Raw genomic sequence first — 18,604 nt, forward strand, 5'->3', positions numbered from 1 at the left:
GCCATGTGGAATTTTAGATTGGATCACTGGATATTGACATTACAGTAGTAATTCAAATTGTTTTTAAAAAATGTATACTGACAGAGGGTGCATTTGTAAATGTGGCATTATAGGCATATTATGGGTTAGAATGTTTTGCTGATCTGTTGTTCTTTCTGTCACCCCTTACAGAGAACATGGGGCAATGCAAATCTCTGGAGTACCAGCACCTGCCTGCACACAAGTTCTTAGAAGAAGGGGAATCTTATTTAACACTGGCTGTGGAAGTAGCGTTGATAGGGCTGGGACAGCAACGAATAATGCCAGATGGCTTGTATGCACAAGAGAAGGTTTGTCGAAATGAGGAGCAGCTCATTTCTAAGCTACAGGAAATTGAATTGGATGATACTCTGGTGAAGATTTTTCGAAAACAAGCAGTCTTCCTATTAGAAGGTAGCTCAATATAGATGCTAACTGCTTCTTTAAACTGTCTTCATTTACACAGGCACACACAATTAGTATTCCAGTGGAAACTGCCTTACATACTTCCAGTGGTTTTTTGATGTAGAACTCCAGCAAAATGTTGTTTTCCATCTCTTACGAAAATCAAACATACTTCAGATATCATGTGACTTTAGACATAAAGCATCTATTAACCTGTAAGCCTTTTGTTTTAATTTTTATTACATTTTGTTCTTTAGATTTGTTGCTTGTCATAGTCCCACTATCCTTATTGTACAACCTAGGCTCACAATTAAATTATATAGACATCAGTTATCATCAACAGTTCTCAGGTAGCAAAATTCTAAGTGTTCCTTGTAAACTGAAAAAGAGACTGCCAGCTTTGTAAACATATGAAGATATTTACCTCTGTTCCCAAGTGAAGCGCTCAGAAAATTCACTTAGAATTAGTGGGATAGAAATGTAATATTTTATTTGTAGCAATTAAGAAAATGACTTGCTTCTGAAGTTTGTATTATATGTGAAAATAGAAATAAGTGGTCAAATATTGAGGCTTAAGGCCTGATCTTGTGACTAAATTTTGACTAAGACAATTTGTCTTTGGGAATTAGCTGATGGCTGCAATAAAATCTGTATAAAAAAGCACATATTTTTGCCCTAGCTTTTAAAAAGACGTAACATGTAGCGCTTAAGCTTCATGTTCAGAGAGTAGTCTCATGGGTTCTGAGGGTTCTTTCTGGTTTTTCCTTTTGGAAATGAAAGAAAAAATTTTAGATTGAACCAGTTAGCCAAAGGGATGGTCCAGGCTTTGAGTGCTTGCCCACGGGATGGTGGGGAGTGTGGTTACTGCTCTGGATAAGTTGTGAAGGCTGTTACACAACAGTCAGGTTTTGCTTTCTTTCTGTAAGACATTTATCTTTTTAAAATTTCCCCTTTAATGGAAGAGATGCAATATCTTGTTTAGGGTTCTCAGCTTTGAGTCGCTATTTTTGCCCAGATCCCTAAAGACTTTGATACCTACTGATGGTGCCATTTGAAACTGCAGACAAGCCACATCATGGGGAGAGTTTCCATTATGGTGTGGCTATACTGCTGCTTTATGGCCTTTGGACAAGAACAGTTGCTTGCTGGATCCAGCTATTAACCACTATACAGGCATCCTATGGATTATAAAATCAATTTGCTGCATCTGTTTACTGGTAAGGACATTTTATGTGGAAAAGGCAGGATTTCTCTCAAGTGTTCTCTGAAAATTCTATTTTACTAATTGATCACTGAAATTGTCTTAATGTTTTCTTAAAGTAGCAAACAAGTGATCATAGCAGGAAATCTGCTAATAGAACTGCCTGCAGAATTGCTGTGGTGTGTGGTGTGCAGCAATGGTCTTGCATTACTGTGTGCTGAGAAATCTCTTTCCTGTGATAGCTTCAGTTTACTCTAGGCTAGGCAGAAACTAATGGCTCACATGGAAGAAAAACTGTGCAGTGATTCAAGATGCTAATCATATCAATTGTGTTTTTATAGTTAAAGTCCTGTAGATATAATAAAGAAAGCTTAATCCAATATTAAGCTGATTTCCATGCTGTTACTGCAGATTAGTGCATGCTGTATGTAGCTACCATTTGAGTGTGTGGGAAAGTGGAACCTAAGACTGTTTTGCAAGAACCGTTTTAATTTTTTTGCCTCACTGCAAAGTTAACAGCAGAATATATTTTCCTATAAATGCTTTGTCATGTATTCTTTGTGTCCTAACTGAGTTTCTGACTGGACCACCAACTGGCAAACGTACATGAAATGGCTTCTTTCATTGAAGCAATGCCAGCCAGTTTTGAATGGCTTTCAACTTCATTTTAAATGATTATGAGACACACTGTCAACTAGTAAATCTTCATTGTCATTTCCTTTGTAATCAGCCCCAGTCTTCAGAAATGCCCACCTATAGAGCTCAGAATTTTTTCGTGCCTAGTGATTTTTATCTTTGCATGTTGTGCTAAGCCACCAGTAAGGAAAACATTGCTGAAACAGCCTGGCTGTTTCTCCTTGTTTGCTCTCCTTGTCTGCTTCAGTGTAAAGTTTGCCATGTTAGTTTGAACCACTGCTGGAAGCTGTTCGAATGACATGTAACTCTGCAGCAAAGAAGTGTGCTCATATGATCATTCATCCATCATCCAAGTGTCGTGGGGGTTGGAGTCTCTAGTAGAAGTAGTAGTAGTAACTTCTAGGACTGCTGTCTGCTATCTGTGCAATAGTAGTGCAGTAATCCTTAATGTAAGATCTCTATTCTGTGTCTTGCAACATTTAATGCAAACATTTAATGCCTGAACTTCTAGTCACTGAAGTCAAAAACTGTTTGACACAGTTTTCCTTTTAACAGGAATGACAGTCTTAAGGTTGCAGGAAAAATGTAAAAATGGGATTCATATGCATGGTGAACATTCAGAACTCAGCAAGGAAATAGTTGTATTTAACTTCTTTGTTATCAACCTTGACACTGCTGTTATGAAGTTGAACTGGCTGCACTGAGTACAAACAAAATCCATTGCCCTAACAATGGGAATAATTTTCCCAGAACAAATACGATTTTTAAGACCCTGTGGCTATAACGGACTAACAAAACCAGTTTTGTTGCAAGATCTGACCTAGTCTTCTCTGGAGACCAAGTCCAGACCAAAGGTTTATTTAAATGCCTAATGTCAGGTGAGACGTTGATAGGGTTCATCTGCTGCTATAGTGATTGGTCATGTAACTTCAATTTAAGATATGCATTTTTCCACTGTAACCACTCTTCTTTTTTCATGGTGGATTTGTGATAAAGCAGTCACACAGCAGCAGACTGCATAGGCATTCATGTGCACGATATAACTACATGGAGGCAAAGCTAGGATTATCACTTTCTACTTTTGCATAATATATACACTTGCTGAATGAGCCCTATGGAGCACTGGAACCATTCATTCCTTTGTATATGCATCGGTAGTTTGCTTAGTACTATAGTCTGGTTATCTCAATATATGGTATTTAATATACTTGTAATTCATTGTGACATATTATGTAATACATATATGATATATTTGTAATATGTTTCACAGAAAAGAGCAATATAACTTTACCTTTTGCACAGCAAATTCTCTTTCTTAATACTAATTCTACCTGAAGGTATAGTCAATGTTTTTAAAGGTCTAGAAATTGGATTTTAGCAGTATATAAAGGCTGAAATTCTTTCTCTTTCCCGCAGCTGGACCATATAGTGGTTTAGGTGAAGTCATCCATCGAGAGAGCGTTCCAATGCACACATTTGCCAAGTATCTTTTTACCTCTCTCCTACCTCATGATGCTGAATTGGCATACAAAACTGCACTGAGAGCCATGCGGTACGTATTCATGAGTTGTCCAGAAAAATCACATGTAGCAGCTGGGAAAAGAGGAAAAAGCTTGGTATTCAAGACCTACTTTTTCTTTTTTTCTTTTTTTTTTTCTCCTGAAAGAAGCATCCTTCCCTTTAAGGAGAAGTTATTTAGGTTCTGTTGTCTTTAAAAGCAATCGGTGTCTATAGTAACTACAATATAATAATTTATAAATGTTCGATTACTGTTTATCTACGACTGTAAACCAGCATTCTCTGTTACAAATCTTTCTGTTACAGAATCCCACTCTTCAGGCATGCGGTTTTGTTAGATAATGACCGCTTTAGCACCTGCATTCCCTCACTCATGTGGTTGTGTGTATGTGTGATGGTAGTGGGAAGGGAGTGAGGAAAGAGGCATCTCACCAGCAGTCTCAGGATCATCTTCTGCTTAGCCTGTTCAGTAGGACTGTTTGTTCCACTGGCTTTCTTGATAAATTAACTCTCAATGATAAATTTGAAACCATATGGTGTGGTCTGAGCCAGTACTTTTTTCTTGTGCTTCATAATGAAGCAGTCTTGCCCACTTCTGGGTGAATATTGGGATTTAAATGGAGTATGTCATATAGCAAAAAAAAAAAATTGACTGGCATCCCATTTGTCTTCAGTAATCAGGAAAAAGATGTTTCTCAGGAAGTGCTCAGTGTGTGCTAGCTTTATCTCAGAGCAGTCCAGATTGGTAATGGCAGTTAATAAAAGCCTTCTGAAGGAAGTTTCAAGAGTCTAAATGATCAGTGATAAATCTGTTGTCCACATACAATGCAGGGAAGAAACTGGTCCCATCTGGACTGTCTAGTTGCTATCAAGAACCTTGTAGTTGATGGTTGACAAAGAACAGCCACAACTGAATACTAAGAGCAATCAAGTCCCAGATTAATTATTATCGAGAATGATTGCACAGTGATTGGAGGACACACTATCCATGTAAGTAGTATTTAGCTTCATCAGACAGGCTGGATCTTAGCATTTTGGAGGTGCGTGTTCTAGAGCTAGTTTCACCAAAGAGCTGAATGGGGAGAAAATAGTTCTGTGTTTAAAGGACTAAACAGGATGGCATGCACGAGAACAAAACATAGCTACTATCGGGTCAGGCCAAAGGTCTGCTTAGCCTGTTTTCCAAAGGTCTGCTTAGCCTGTTTTCCAAAGGTCTGCTTAGCCTGTTTTCCAAAGGTCTGCTTAGCCTGTTTTTTATTTGCCTTCAAGATTGTTTAGTACTGGATGTTAAGGAAGGCATCCAAGAAATAGGAAGAATGACCTTGCATACTCACTGCTCATAACTAGCGTTTTGGGAAACAGATTGAGAACACAAAAGGGCATTACTGATGAACTATTGAGAACATTAAAATGTATGATCAGAAAGGTATCTGAGCCATGTAAGTACACTCCTTTTATCACAAGTTACATCCATCAATAATCCTGGTCATATCAGATCAGCAAGATAGCACAAAATGTGGTGGGTGAGTTTGGTTGGTTCGTTTTTTGGGGGCTTTTTTTTTTCAGGGAAAAAAAGGTCAATTTTATAAAGTAGACTTGTGTCCTTGTATTTATTTTCAGTCACTACCTTAAAGTGTCTCTCAGAGATTGATTGTGTGGTGTTTTCTTCCCGAAACTAAACTACTGAAGCCATGCTGAAAGGCTGGAATAGACATCTATCAGCAGCTTTGCACAGTGCACTGAACACCTCAGTGAACACGACGGCTGCATGCCGTTCCTTTTGAACAAGGATTTGGGCTTTCCCCAGAAAGCAGTCATAACTGAAAACTTATTTGCTGGAAGTTTCCTTTCTCTCCTGGAAAAACAAGACACTGAAAAATCCACATGGCAAAATCTCAGTTTAGTCATGGGCATCTCCAGCCATCTTTTGGCATGAAGCTGTCATCTCAGCCAAAGTTACTTCTCAAACAGACCAGTATAAGAAAGAGTTATCTGTTTGTTTCCAACTGGTAGAATCGCAGGAGACATCAGCATAACCAGGGCTGTTCTCCATAGCCCTTTTGTCATCACTTCATAAGGAAGATGAGAGTTCAGTTCTAAACAATAATCATTTGGCACTCTCCAGAAATGTGGACTACTACCTTGAATTGTGGTGATGGCAGATTTAGACACTTCCTATTCCATGCCTGTCTACATTCCTCAGTGCTTTTCAAATTCTCCTGAAGAAGGTTGGTTATTCTTTGCATTCGCACCAAAGTTGTAGTTCAGTGTATAAAGGATTCCTGATACAAAGCAAATGGAAAAACTAACTTAATACTGCCTTGAGTGGGAAAGAAGAAAGCAAACGTGAAAATTGAATGTCTGTCTCATAGTTGTGAAGTTGAATGGATCAGAAGAGGAAAAACTTGGAGCATCTTTTCTTCCATGGCCGTGGCAAAGACAAAAATTTCATGTGGAAATTAGTAAAGGTGCTGCATAGAAATCTGTGTGATTGCTCAGGATTTTAGAAGTGGAACATATTTCTTCACTTCAACATTTATTAAAGAAGTTAACTTCCCTAGACCTCAGCTAGTTGCTCTCCAGACAAGTGTTTAGAGTCAGTCTACATGAGTCGATGACCCATGATAGCAGCTCTGGAGTAGTTTGCCTCTCTGTAATCAAAATCAGCTGTTGCTGCTTAATTTTTTTAATCCTATTTTCATGTGTGGAATATTCAATATGAAATCAACGGAAGCTGAGACCATAAAACCTTTCATGCATTCACCTCAGGTCTGCAAGGACGGGGTTGTGCTATTCTTGATGGTCACTTCTGTCTGCAGTTCTCTGCTTCCAGCACTGAAACGTGTGGAGGGGAGCTGTGGAGAATGTGAATCTGCAGTGACCTAGTTGACTGCTCACTTGGAATCTGAACTTGAATGTTTGGCTTAGTTTGGCCAATCCCTTATTAAGCCTCAATTTCACCCAGGCTTTGGGAGCCAGACTTTAATGGTGATGTTTAATCACAAGGTAGCTTTGCTAAAACCTGGCTAAATAATTGATGTTTGGAAGGGGGGGAAAAGTGAAGAATGCTAAATCTGCTTGTGCTTGTTCTGATGTTCCCTTGTCTTGCCAAAATTGCATGAAAGCCAGCAATTCACAACAGCATTTCTTTTCAGAACAAAGGAACATAGAAGCTGGTAGTGAAATTCAAAGTGACAAGATTTTCCCAACACAGCCTCTTTCTTTTATGCTCTTTGTCTATTTACTGTTATTCATAACCTAATAATGCCTTTTTGCATTAGGTAGTTGGGATTTTTACTGTTTATTGAAACCATCTAATAAGGCATCTCTCCCCCGGTTTCTGTGGTTGGAAAAAAAAAAACAGCTGAGGAGTTTACATGTATTTTATTTTTATGTGTATAAAGCTATATAAAGAGGTGTCTCAGTGGTAGTAGTGAAGAGATTTGACTTTTGATACAAAACAAAAGGGAAGTCTTTTTTTATATATTAGCATGCACATGCTTGTGTCTGAAAATGTTAACTTAACCTGCTTATATTTATTTACATGTGTTGATGTGTCTGCTAGATACCGTTCCTTATATTCAAAATTACGTTTCTCAGGGAATTCTTAAAGATACTCTCGTATGCTTCAAAACCCACACCACACTGATTGAACTGCAGGAGATATCTTAAAACTTACTGTGAAAAAGCTGTGCACTTCAGTTACTTAAAGAGTGTAGGCATTTAAGTGCAAGAAATTGTGACTTATGTTTAAATGAGCTTATACCATAAGAAATATTCTGTCATAGAGAATCACATTGCATTGCATTTTCAGTGTTCAGTAGTTGCAGTTTTATTGACAAAAGAGATCCAATTTCCTTTGACCTCCCAGATGACTTCCTGCTAAAAAATCACTTGTGTATGAAAGCTGGTAGAAACAGAACTAAGATATTAAACCTAATCAAAAAGCCAAGCACCAGAAACTCTTTTCTCCTGGATGTTGTCTGTTATTATCATTTGATGTCTCATTAACTGTTCATGTCCTGAAACTATGCTTAATTGTGTTGAATAAAAATGCTGATTTTTTGTTCACTCCTGCTTTTTGCATTGGCATTCATATATTATCTAGTGTATTGGTCATGTGTAGCGTGTTGTAATGGCCATCAGCTGGGTCTTTGTGGGCTGTCACTTGTGTTGTAGTAATCAACAACACACACATTAATTTGAATTTTTGAAGTATGAATTCTCCTTGGTGGATAAGACTGTTGTTAGATTGACGCATACTTAAAGAAATTTTTGCTTCAGGATTAGAAAATGGAGTCTGAAAAGTAACTTTAAAGGAAACTTCCTCTGTCACTCCTGTTTGGGACTTTAACATCAGATTATGGTACATTATAAAAAATGTTGGTAGGCTGAAGTTTTAAGGACTTTAAAAATCAGTCGTATTTGAGCAGAAAATGTACTTTTTGATATGTCTGAATTTATTGGATAGTCAAAATTCAAATGACTTGTTGAATATTCCTCTCCCTTACTTTAAGCATTTTTAAGTGAAGAAAGTATGTTCCAAATGTTCCAAAAAATATTTACAAGTTCTCAGTACAGTGGAGAACAATTTCACTTTCCTTCTTGAGATCTGTGGTTCAAAGACTGAAACAAGGCAGGGAAAAGAGCTAGTTCCATGCACAATGCAGAAAGTCTCTGCTGCCTCGGCTAATGGGTGGTTTAGTTGTCCTGTGAATTCTTCCAAATGCCCACTGGTGTCAACAAGTTTAGCAAATGAACTTTTAAGATTCTCCAAGAAAATGAGTGGTTTATCTTTATAGTCAAAAGGGCACATTTCATAAACAAGGCCAAGTGTTCTTGCAGCTTTAGTTTTGCTCATGAGTAGCCTAATGTAGTAATTATTTAATAAGTGTTTCTTCCTTATTTCAGGTTGCTAGTATTGGAATCTACGGCTCCTTCAGGAGACGTGTCCCGCCCGCACCACATTGCATCAGTTGTTCCAAACCGGTATCCCCGCTGGTTCACTCTAAGTCACATTGAATCTCAGCAGTGTGAGCTGGCATCAACCATGCTAACAGCAGCCAAAGGTACATTGCTGTCAGTTAGGTACTCAACTAAATGTATGCTTTTAATATTGCATGGAGTAAACAGGTTATAAAGCTTGTGTTTAGGAATCCAAATTGCAGTCTGATAGGAGCTTGAAATGAGTACAACAAACTGAACCGGATTAAACCTGTCACTTAATTTACTAGCAAAGGAGTTAAGCTAGCTAGATAGTAGCCAGATTAGCTTGATTTGAGGCTGATTAGACAGCTTTTTCTTCTTCTGACACACAACATAGACTGAGACCCAGGCATGGACAAATCACTTGTAAAATTCACAAATCAGGATGACTTTTGGCCGTGTACTGCACTAACACCATCAGGGACTAGAGGAGTTTGTGCTGTCTGGTATCTTTCTTTCATACGTGATTTAATTATGGAAGGATACTAAAAACAAAGTGTGTATAACTGAAACGTTGTATTATTGCATGGCAATGGCAGGCACAATTATAATGCATCTCTAGATGTTTTGGGAGCATGTTCTGTTTTGGTGATTCTGTTTGCACCTTGCAGGTGATGTTCGGAGGCTGGAAACAGTGTTAGAATCCATCCAGAAAAATATCCACTCCTCATCACACATCTTCAAACTTGCCCAAGATGCATTTAAAATAGCAACACTTATGGACAGCTTGCCAGACATCACTCTTCTGAAAGTTTCTCTGGAGCTGGGCCTTCAGGTATTTCCCTAGTTCATTATTATTACAGTAGAAGAAAGGAATTGGATGCAGCGTTGGTGGGTATAGCACTTTAAGGACCATACACTCTTTGGGATCTGTCTGGAGTTTTTAGATTCTGCACAACTGAGTGGTAAACACAGGCCAAGGTCTGTGCAGCCTGTTCGTGCCGTCCAGGTGGAAGAGAGAACTGGGAGCAACTGGCTGCAAGGCACTCTTCTGTTCATGGCTGAGACAGGACCAGTGCACTGGGTTCAGGAGTATACACAGAACTGGCTAGAAAGCAAAATTATTCTGCTTGCCAGTAATGCACTATATTTTCTGCATGGACTTGAGGAGTTTCTTGCCATTCCTTCCCTTCCTTTCCCATAAATGAAATTGGGTAGGTGCTTGTTGAATCACTAGAGAAAGCCAAGGTCAACCATAATGACCTGTTTCTAAGGCAGACTAGGCCAAGAGCAGCCCTCTCACTTCCTTCATCAAAATCCTGCACTCCACAAGCTGTGGGATGGTCAGATGCATCAGACTCTGCTTGAGGTGTACAAGAACCTCAAATCAGTTTTCATGCTCTTAGATCAGACTTCGTAAGCTAAAAGGAGACAGCTAAGTTTTAGGTGTCTGGAGTAATATTGCCTTACACTGATGAATCTTTGCGTTTACACAGTTCATTTCAACAAAAATAAATCTCTTCATCCCTCTTCAGGGAGTTCTTCAAAAAAACCACGCAAAGATCAGAAAACCATTTATTACTTTGCATCAGTAAACAAAGCTCCAAAGACTTGTGGGGAAAGGATATTATCCCAGTTGCTTCTCGTGCCAGAGAAAGGTACTATTTGCCTATTCTAGACATTTAGAATCTGAAGTCTTAAGTCAGAAAGCTGAGATTCTATATGCTTTTTTAACTTTTCATATTCCAAAGGTTGTTGTGGAAATCTGCTTTTTTTTTTTTTCCACATCTTGGTATATTTCTGCCTTAAATGTTTGTTTACTTGAGAGAGAGAAAGATCCTTATGATTGACCTGTGTGTCATCTCAAGCATTCACCAAGTATCATTCAGTGGTAGCAGCACATTTTGGATACCACTGTATTCATGGATATCCGTATGTGGTTGAAAGTGTTGTCAGAGTGTCTTCATTGAGATGCAGTGAAAAAAACATTGTGAAACCATACTTTCTCATCAGTCCCAGAGTTTGGAACAAACTGGTGTAGAACTTATCCACTGTTTTGTCCCAAGCTTACAAACCTGTTTTAAGAATCTTAAAGGTAGTTTGCTTTCCAGAAGGAAGGTGCATACTATTTTTCTCATAGTAACTCACAGCTGTGTAGATTTCTACAGTAATGTTTTTCCTGCTTTCCCCTTCCCTACCTCCCCGATTTAATGGCAATTAGATTCTGTATTCACTATCTAGTATCTGACTACCTATGACACTTGTGTGCCCTGGAAAACTTTTCTCCCCTCACATGGTGTCATGGAGGCACCCCGAAAGTCAAATTAGGCAGGCAACAAGCTCCAAACAGACTTTTTACGAGCCAGAAGAGTTTAGCCAAGAAACCAACTAGAAACAGGTTTTACCCAAATTATATCGCACTCCAGCAACACTGTAATACACAGGTTTGCATACCAGGTGAGGAAATTATTGTTGTACGACCACACAAGAATAATTACAAGCCACAACGTGCATGCATTCACTCACAAAAAAAAACAGAACTAGAAGCCTCCTTTGCTCTAAGATACCCAGCGAAGAATAATAACTTGCCTGAGAGGGGCAAAGACTCACTCAAGGATATATCCAGAAGGAAAATTACCAAAGAGGAGGCAAGGGCACTCAAACCCAGGAATTCTCTTTAAATGGTGTTCCAGTCTATGAGGAGAGCTCTGTTCACAGTCCCACTGCTCAGATGAGACCATTTAAAGGGGGTCTTCAGCAGAGGCTCTGTTTTATAGCCTGGTCAGATCTGGCTGTGGTCATCATGAGCATGGTCTAGAAGCTTCTCAGGTTCTCTTGGCAACCTCCTTTGTTGAGCACCCTGTCTGTTGACCAAGGGTCCCACCCCTCCTGCCCTGTCAGCCAGGGGGAGGTGAACATGAGGAGTCACCATGCACTGGGGTGGGAGAGGATGTGACTGTCAGCACCTTGACATCAGCCTAGGTGTGTATGTGGGGACAGGCACAGTGGGACACAAAACATGCTAAAGAGCCATTGACTGCCCTGTTGAAGGCTCTGGATCTCATTGGGGGATTTGCAGCTGCCACAGTGGTAAACTAAACAGCAGTGTCTTTGCAGGTACACTGTTCTACCTCGGGTACAGCAATTACAAGTTGGCCTGATAGGAGCAATTTCACAACTCTTGTCACCGGCATCTCTGTGACAGAAAAGCCCCTTACATTGTTCTAGATTGAGCAGTAATGTATGGACTCCTGGGTTCTTTCTCCCTGTTTCCAATAGCAACATGTGTTATGTGACTCAGCAGAGGGAAGGGTCTTTTAAATTGGCTGGAGTCATCAGTATGGCCAAATGAGCATGGAGCATCCCAGGCGTATTCTGTCCTTCAGAACCTTACTGGTGCAGATGCTGTAAGATCTGCATGTGCAGGAGGGGCTTCTATTTCTCTGTCTGCCTGTTGTATGCTACATCAGCACAAATGAGTATTACTGCACACATGCAAACAGATACTGCTGGCAGAACTGCTGAGCAAGTTAGTGCAGGTGATCACTCAATGCGTATTTGGCAAGTGGTGTCCTTTCCCCCAATACGTGTGAATGAATGAATAAATAAACCTCCTTCCAATGTGCATGATGAGGAGGTTTTGCTTTAGTGCAGAAGCTAATGGTTGGCCATTTATTGTATCACTTATGGGCGGTGAGATCGTCTGTTCTTCTAAACTAAGAAATTCTTGTAAAGGTCCATCAAGACAAAGTCAAGATTATTCTGTGTGGAAGAGACCTTGGCTTTCAAATAAGCTATGTAATTTCCAGAAACTTCTCATCATTTTCAGACTTACTGACTTGTTGAGGAGCTCTCTTCAATTGATAGCACAGATCTTGGATAAATCTTGGACAGATGTAGAACTCCCTTTTAGGAAGAGATAGCTCAAGAATGTATTGAGCAGAAGTGAAATAGTTCTTTGGCTACATGTCCTGCAGTATAAATGATCTTCAGCTCTTTCTTGGTTTATTTGAAATCCTTAGGTTTTTATCATCAGTAAAGGGCCTCTCTCTTGTTCTCAGTTTGTCAGTTTAATCAAATGAAAGGAACCTAATTCCAGAATAGTTAATCCAGAAACTTTTCCATGTCAAGAAACTAGATACGGTATTGTTTTTGTTCTCGAGTTAGGACTGTCTACACTGGGGCTATTGTTAATGCCCACTGCATGTGCTGAAGGCTCTTGTGACTGCCGGTCCTTTTACAGAGGCTGCCACAGTGAGGGAAGTCATCAGAGAAGACTTTCAGAGAAGTCATCATTCACACTTGTTTTTTTTAATTCTACTTCCCTCCCTGACTGGTAGCAGAATTCAGTCCATAACCCTGTATTTTTTTCTTGAATTCACTCTGCCTGGGGGAAGCTGAAAATTGATCATGGATATTGGAAGAGTGTTAGTCTTCAATTTGTGTCTGCGTCAGTACAGGAAGTCACATAGACCTCTTCCCTTTGGACAGAATGGGGCACATAATTGCACTCCAGCGCATTTTGGCGTGGGCTGCCTGTTTTTCTTCCAGAAAGCCTTCAAGCAAAGGCTGGTTCCATTATTTGCTTTAGCCGTATTTTAGAATGTGTTGGGTTGCTCCTTACAGATCAGTTTGCTTTCTTTGAATGCTATTCTCCAATCTAGCATTTAGATTATTGTTTAGTTAAAATGATACCACAATATCTGAGGCCAACAAAGCTGGCCTTATCCTGTAACTTTGCATGGTGTACAACCAGTCACCAGGGTCTCAAAGTGAGAATGTTTGGAGGCCACCTTGGAACTGCTCATAGTTGCTTATAACTAGACTTCTTAAAGATCATATCTGCATTTGTGCTACTCAGCCATCTTTCCATCTTAATTATCTATAGCATAGGTAAAGGAGGTGGCAGGAATAAAAAATATGGCAGAGGGTTGCATGTCACTTCGAAGTCACCTCAGGATTGGGATGGGATATGGGTTGAGAACCCTCTTACAAGTGCTCCTGGCTCCAAGCTGTTTTGTAAGTGCATTTACTGAGTTTAATATGTAAAGATCATCTCTGAGAGCTCTATGATTGACCTATTATGCTCTTTATTTAACCGCTACAAATAGTAACATCACAGTATGATCGCTGATGCTGTAAGGGGAAAGCTACTTGCTTTTTTCATATAGATATCTGTGGGGTCTGTCCAGGTAGCTGAAGCAAGCCTTTACATGCAATTTCCATGCAATGTTTGTTTTACTGAATAAATATCTTTGCCCATGTTTTGAGAAACAACATAAGCAATAATCACAAGTGCTTATATCAAAGCCTATAGTCCTTTTTCTAGGATTCTGATGGTTTTACAACGGAGCTTTGCAGAGACTCATTGTTCAGAGAGAGAAATCATCACTGTAGACTTCTTAATAATACCTGGATATGTCTGGAACTGTGGATGTATCTTTGCAGAATAACCAGCCAGTCAAATAACACTATACTGTCTTTATTGTTGAAGTCAATGAAAAGAAATGCAGATGGCAGAAAAATTAAAGGCGTTATTTTGGCCAACAAGAGTTGACATGTTTGAGCTTTAAAGGCTTCTATGCATAGAGGGAGGAGGCATGATATAATTTAGTTTCTATGATTGGTTAGGCTTTTTTGTTGTTTTGGGGGGTGCTTTTATGTTATTTCCTTTTCCTCCATGGATGAAACAGTTTCTTCTCTAGCCTTGAAGGATCTCTAGTCAGAATTACTCTCTGCATGCTATCCTAAGAGAGCTAAGGAATATTTTTCAAATCTTTTGACATATCAGCTAAACAACAGGTAACAGAATGGAGAGGGCAAGAGGCTGCCGTTTTGAACCCCTTGAGTAACTTAAAATCCATAATTTTTGGTATATTGCCTTGGTTTGCAATAGGATTAATTGGTATTTGGTTTCTGTTGTTTTAATAGGTGATGCGGATGACGCTGTCAACACTGAATTGGCGACGGCGGGAAATGGTGAGGTGGCTGGTAACATGTGCAACAGAAGTAGGTATGTTCTGAGATGCTTCTCTTGTTAGCTAATTTTAGAGGGCTTGATCTTGCATGTCAACATGCAGGTTCTGCAATGTCTCCCACTTTCTGTTCATCTCTAAAATTCCTTTGGTGAAAAGACATGGCAGTAACAAGTAGTTTTGCTTTGTTTTTTTTTTTTAAGACACAGACCAAGCAAGACAATAGTTGAGTAATGTAGTGTGACTTCTTTCCGCTGCAAGGTGCGGGTGTGCATAACCTCATGGGAAATACCTGCAGATTAACCCTAGTCACCTCCATGATGGGTTTGAACTTGAGGCTGCTGTAAATAAAAGGCTAGTGGTTTTGGGCTATCGCACGTGCTAAAATTTTGCTTGCTCTGAAAGGCAGGTGAGAGAGATGTCTGGTCAGCTGTGGGAAGAACAACCAGAAAACTGGTTAATGAAATGCTGAGGATGCCTCCTACTGTGTGGCAGATAGGATCTCATGAAGGGGTTCTCATTGAAGCCCCTGGGTTGCAAGTTTAGAATGTGAGAGGGAGAATAGTGCACTCAGCAGGATATTCTGTTCATTTCTGGGCTTTGCCATGGATTTCTTGTGTATCTTGATGAGGCATCCCTTAGCTTCTGTATTCAGGTTTAACATCTGCATAAAGAGGATGCAGAATCTGAAAGTAAAGATCAATGTGTTGAAAACTGTAGTTGTAACCAAAAAAAATCAGCTGCTGTGGTAGTGGGGACAATAGAAGTATGTACAATAGGGAGCAGTTTTAATTGTCACTAAAGGTATTTCTGGAAGGCATGTTTCCCTATTTTATTCTTTTTCATGCATCTGATTTGGATTGTATTGCATAGATGCTTCTTGAGTTTCAGAATTTCAGAGGATTACTGCTGCTTATTCTCTGTATTAGTTTATTCTTTCCCTTATGCTTATCTGGGAAACTAATATTGTCAGTAGTATAGGAAAATACAGCTTGCCTTTGTATGCCTTCAGCCAGAAAGTGGTTTGTGTCTGCAAATTTTTGTGCAATGCTTGTGTTTTATTGCTTTTATATCTTTGCTAAGATAATTGTTACTGAGGCCATCTTACAGATATTAGTGCTGGGTATTATTTTGTGCAGTTGCATATCGGCAAATAAAATGCTGGGTTTAATACTGCTTTAAATTAGTTTACATATTCTAATGGAAGTATCCCATAAAGAACCTATAATATCATGCAAAGGACTCTTGAGACTTAATCATGCTGGTAAAGCAAGGAATCTCTTTATTTAAATTAAGATATGGTGTTCTCTGGCTATACCGAATTTTTGCATGTGAGTGAAGAGGTGCATGGGAAGCATCAGAGCTCTACAGAGAAAATGAGGACCTCTGGGTGTGGTTTAGGTGCACTCACAGATGTGTGTAAACTGCCTCTAGCAATAATAGAGCGCTCTAGTTGGCTATAAGGTTCAATTTATAGAACCCATTAGTCACGGTTTCCCCCTTCCCCCCCTACCAAACAAACGCACATGCCAGGAATAAAGTGATACTAAAGAAAATACCTATTTTGGATAAATCCCTGTAGTTCATATTGCTCAGAGAATTTCCCTAATGAGGATCTTGGTGTTCAGGTGCATATGAATTGGATACAAGATGTATCTAAAAAGCTTGTTGGGAGGTGGTGGGGGTTAGGATTTTTTTTCGAAGTGTGCTGTGGTGTTCTATTAAGAAAGCCACTTAGCGTACTTTCATATTTCTTTGTACATGTGCTGTGCCTTGCGATGCACAGTGATTAAAGTTAAAATTGCCTTTTGAAAGTGTTCAAGGTAAGGGTTGCTCTTGAGTGATGTGTTGAGACCAAATGAGCCAAATTGTCTTAAATAACAAGTAAAACAGTTCAGTTGTCACACCAGGAGATTAAAGCTTACCTTACAGTTTTTTTTATTCTTCTCTGGTTTTGGGTGGCTGCTACAGAGTTCACACTGTAGCCTTTGTATAAATGTCTGTTTTCACCCATGCTATCTGGTTAAGCAGCTCTTGCTGAAGTGCATCCCCTTAGATGTACTGGCAATCTCTTAGGACTTTGCTGCAAGTGTAATCTCTTGCAGAACATCTGTATCTGCTAGTTTTTGTCAATTGTGGCTAATCCTTTCTTTCTCTCTCCAGGCGTTTATGCACTGGATAGTATCATGCAAAACTGGTTTACACTTTTCACTCCAACAGAAGCCACTAGTATTGTTGCTACAACAGTGATGTCCAACAGCACCATTGTCCGTCTGCATCTGGACTGCCATCAGCAGGAGAAGTTGGCCGGCAGTGCTAGGACGCTTGCTCTACAGTGTGCCATGAAGGATCCTCAAAACTGTGCCCTCTCTGCACTGACCTTATGTGAAAAGGATCACATAGCTTTTGAGACTGCTTACCAAATCGTTCTAGATGCTGCTACAACCGGCATGAGCTACTCACAGCTTTTTACTATAGCACGATACATGGAGCACCGTGGTTACCCCATGCGGGCCTACAAGCTGGCCACTTTGGCCATGACGCATCTCAACCTGAGTTACAATCAGGACACACACCCTGCCATTAATGACGTTCTGTGGGCATGTGCGCTCAGCCACTCCCTTGGGAAAAATGAGCTAGCAGCTATAATACCTCTGGTGGTCAAAAGTGTCAAATGTGCAACAGTACTGTCAGACATTTTGCGTAGGTGTACTTTGACCACTCCTGGCATGGTGGGACTTCATGGAAGGAGGAACTCTGGTAAGCTTATGTCACTGGACAAAGCCCCTTTACGGCAACTCTTGGATGCCACGATCGGAGCCTACATTAATACAACTCATTCACGTCTCACTCACATCAGCCCACGACACTATAGTGAGTTTATAGAGTTCCTCAGCAAGGCCCGAGAGACCTTCTTAATGGCTCATGATGGTCACATCCAGTTTACACAGTTTATTGACAACCTAAAACAAATCTACAAAGGCAAAAAGAAACTGATGATGCTGGTTCGTGAGCGGTTTGGTTGATGAAAATGTGTGAATGGGGGGGGGGGGCGGGGGGGTGGGAGGGGTGGTTTGTTTTTACTTGAGCCTGCCTTTGTATCCTTTTTAACTTAAAGAAACAGAGCCACACCGGTATTATATGTGTATAGTTATACTGAGTTTGCGAACTAAACTGTCATGTTGTGAAAGTTTGTGTGTTTAATTTTTTTTTTTTCCTTTTTTCTGTTTTGTATGAAAGAGGGGTTAAAAAAGGTTTGGTTTACACTGAGTATATGTTGTCAAGTGGCAAAAGCCCACGTTGCTCTCCTGTTCTTTCTGTATACGTTCACAGCCTCAAAAACAAACGTATTGCAATGGCTTTAAAAACCAAACAAAACACCTCCATCCTGTGATAAGTACCTCGAATGGATTCAGCTTTACTCCTTTGTAACTCATCCTTACATTTCAGTATATTTAAACAAACCAACAAATGAAATACTAATAGTTAAAAGGCTGACCACGTGGCTTTGCAGTGCTGTTCATCCAGAAGCATGGCACACAATGCTTGTGCATGTGGAAACTTAGCAACTGTCAACATACATTCTCAGGGATTTATCAAAAAAAAAGAATGAGAGCATTTATTGTACTGTATATATATTATAGTATATGTCTGAATATTGAAAAATATAACATTAACTAATTTATAAAAAAATCTATGTAATGCAAAATACTTGAAGCTGCAGTAGCTTGGTTTTAAACAAAAAAGAAAACCTATCAGAAGGACTAAAGTGCGCCTTGCTTCAGGGTTGGCTCAGGTGGTGAACTATATGCTGGGCATCTATGCAGAGCCACCTTTTGGATTGCATGGTTGGACTGATACCTATTGGGGAAATTTTATATATATATATTTATACAACTCGTGTATACATATATATGTATACACT

General features: G+C 39.6%; 1 protein-coding gene across 2 annotated transcripts in view; it reads left to right on the plus strand.

Annotated features, from left to right (window-relative positions):
* Positions 1-17,718, plus strand: part of ZSWIM6 (zinc finger SWIM-type containing 6) — a 120,030-nt gene extending 102,312 nt beyond the window's left edge. For both annotated transcript variants that reach the window (XM_065656817.1, XM_065656818.1), the window contains 6 exons: positions 172-432; positions 3,677-3,812; positions 8,690-8,847; positions 9,376-9,539; positions 14,636-14,717; positions 16,843-17,718. In XM_065656817.1, the coding sequence (XP_065512889.1) occupies positions 172-432; positions 3,677-3,812; positions 8,690-8,847; positions 9,376-9,539; positions 14,636-14,717; positions 16,843-17,705 (1,664 nt within the window). In that variant the 3' untranslated portion in view covers positions 17,706-17,718. The remainder of the gene's footprint in view (positions 1-171; positions 433-3,676; positions 3,813-8,689; positions 8,848-9,375; positions 9,540-14,635; positions 14,718-16,842) is intronic.
* The last annotated feature ends 886 nt before the right edge of the window (positions 17,719-18,604 follow it).

This window comes from Caloenas nicobarica, chromosome Z (genome assembly GCF_036013445.1).
Source record: "Caloenas nicobarica isolate bCalNic1 chromosome Z, bCalNic1.hap1, whole genome shotgun sequence".
In the NCBI taxonomy this organism is placed as follows: domain Eukaryota; kingdom Metazoa; phylum Chordata; class Aves; order Columbiformes; family Columbidae; genus Caloenas; species Caloenas nicobarica.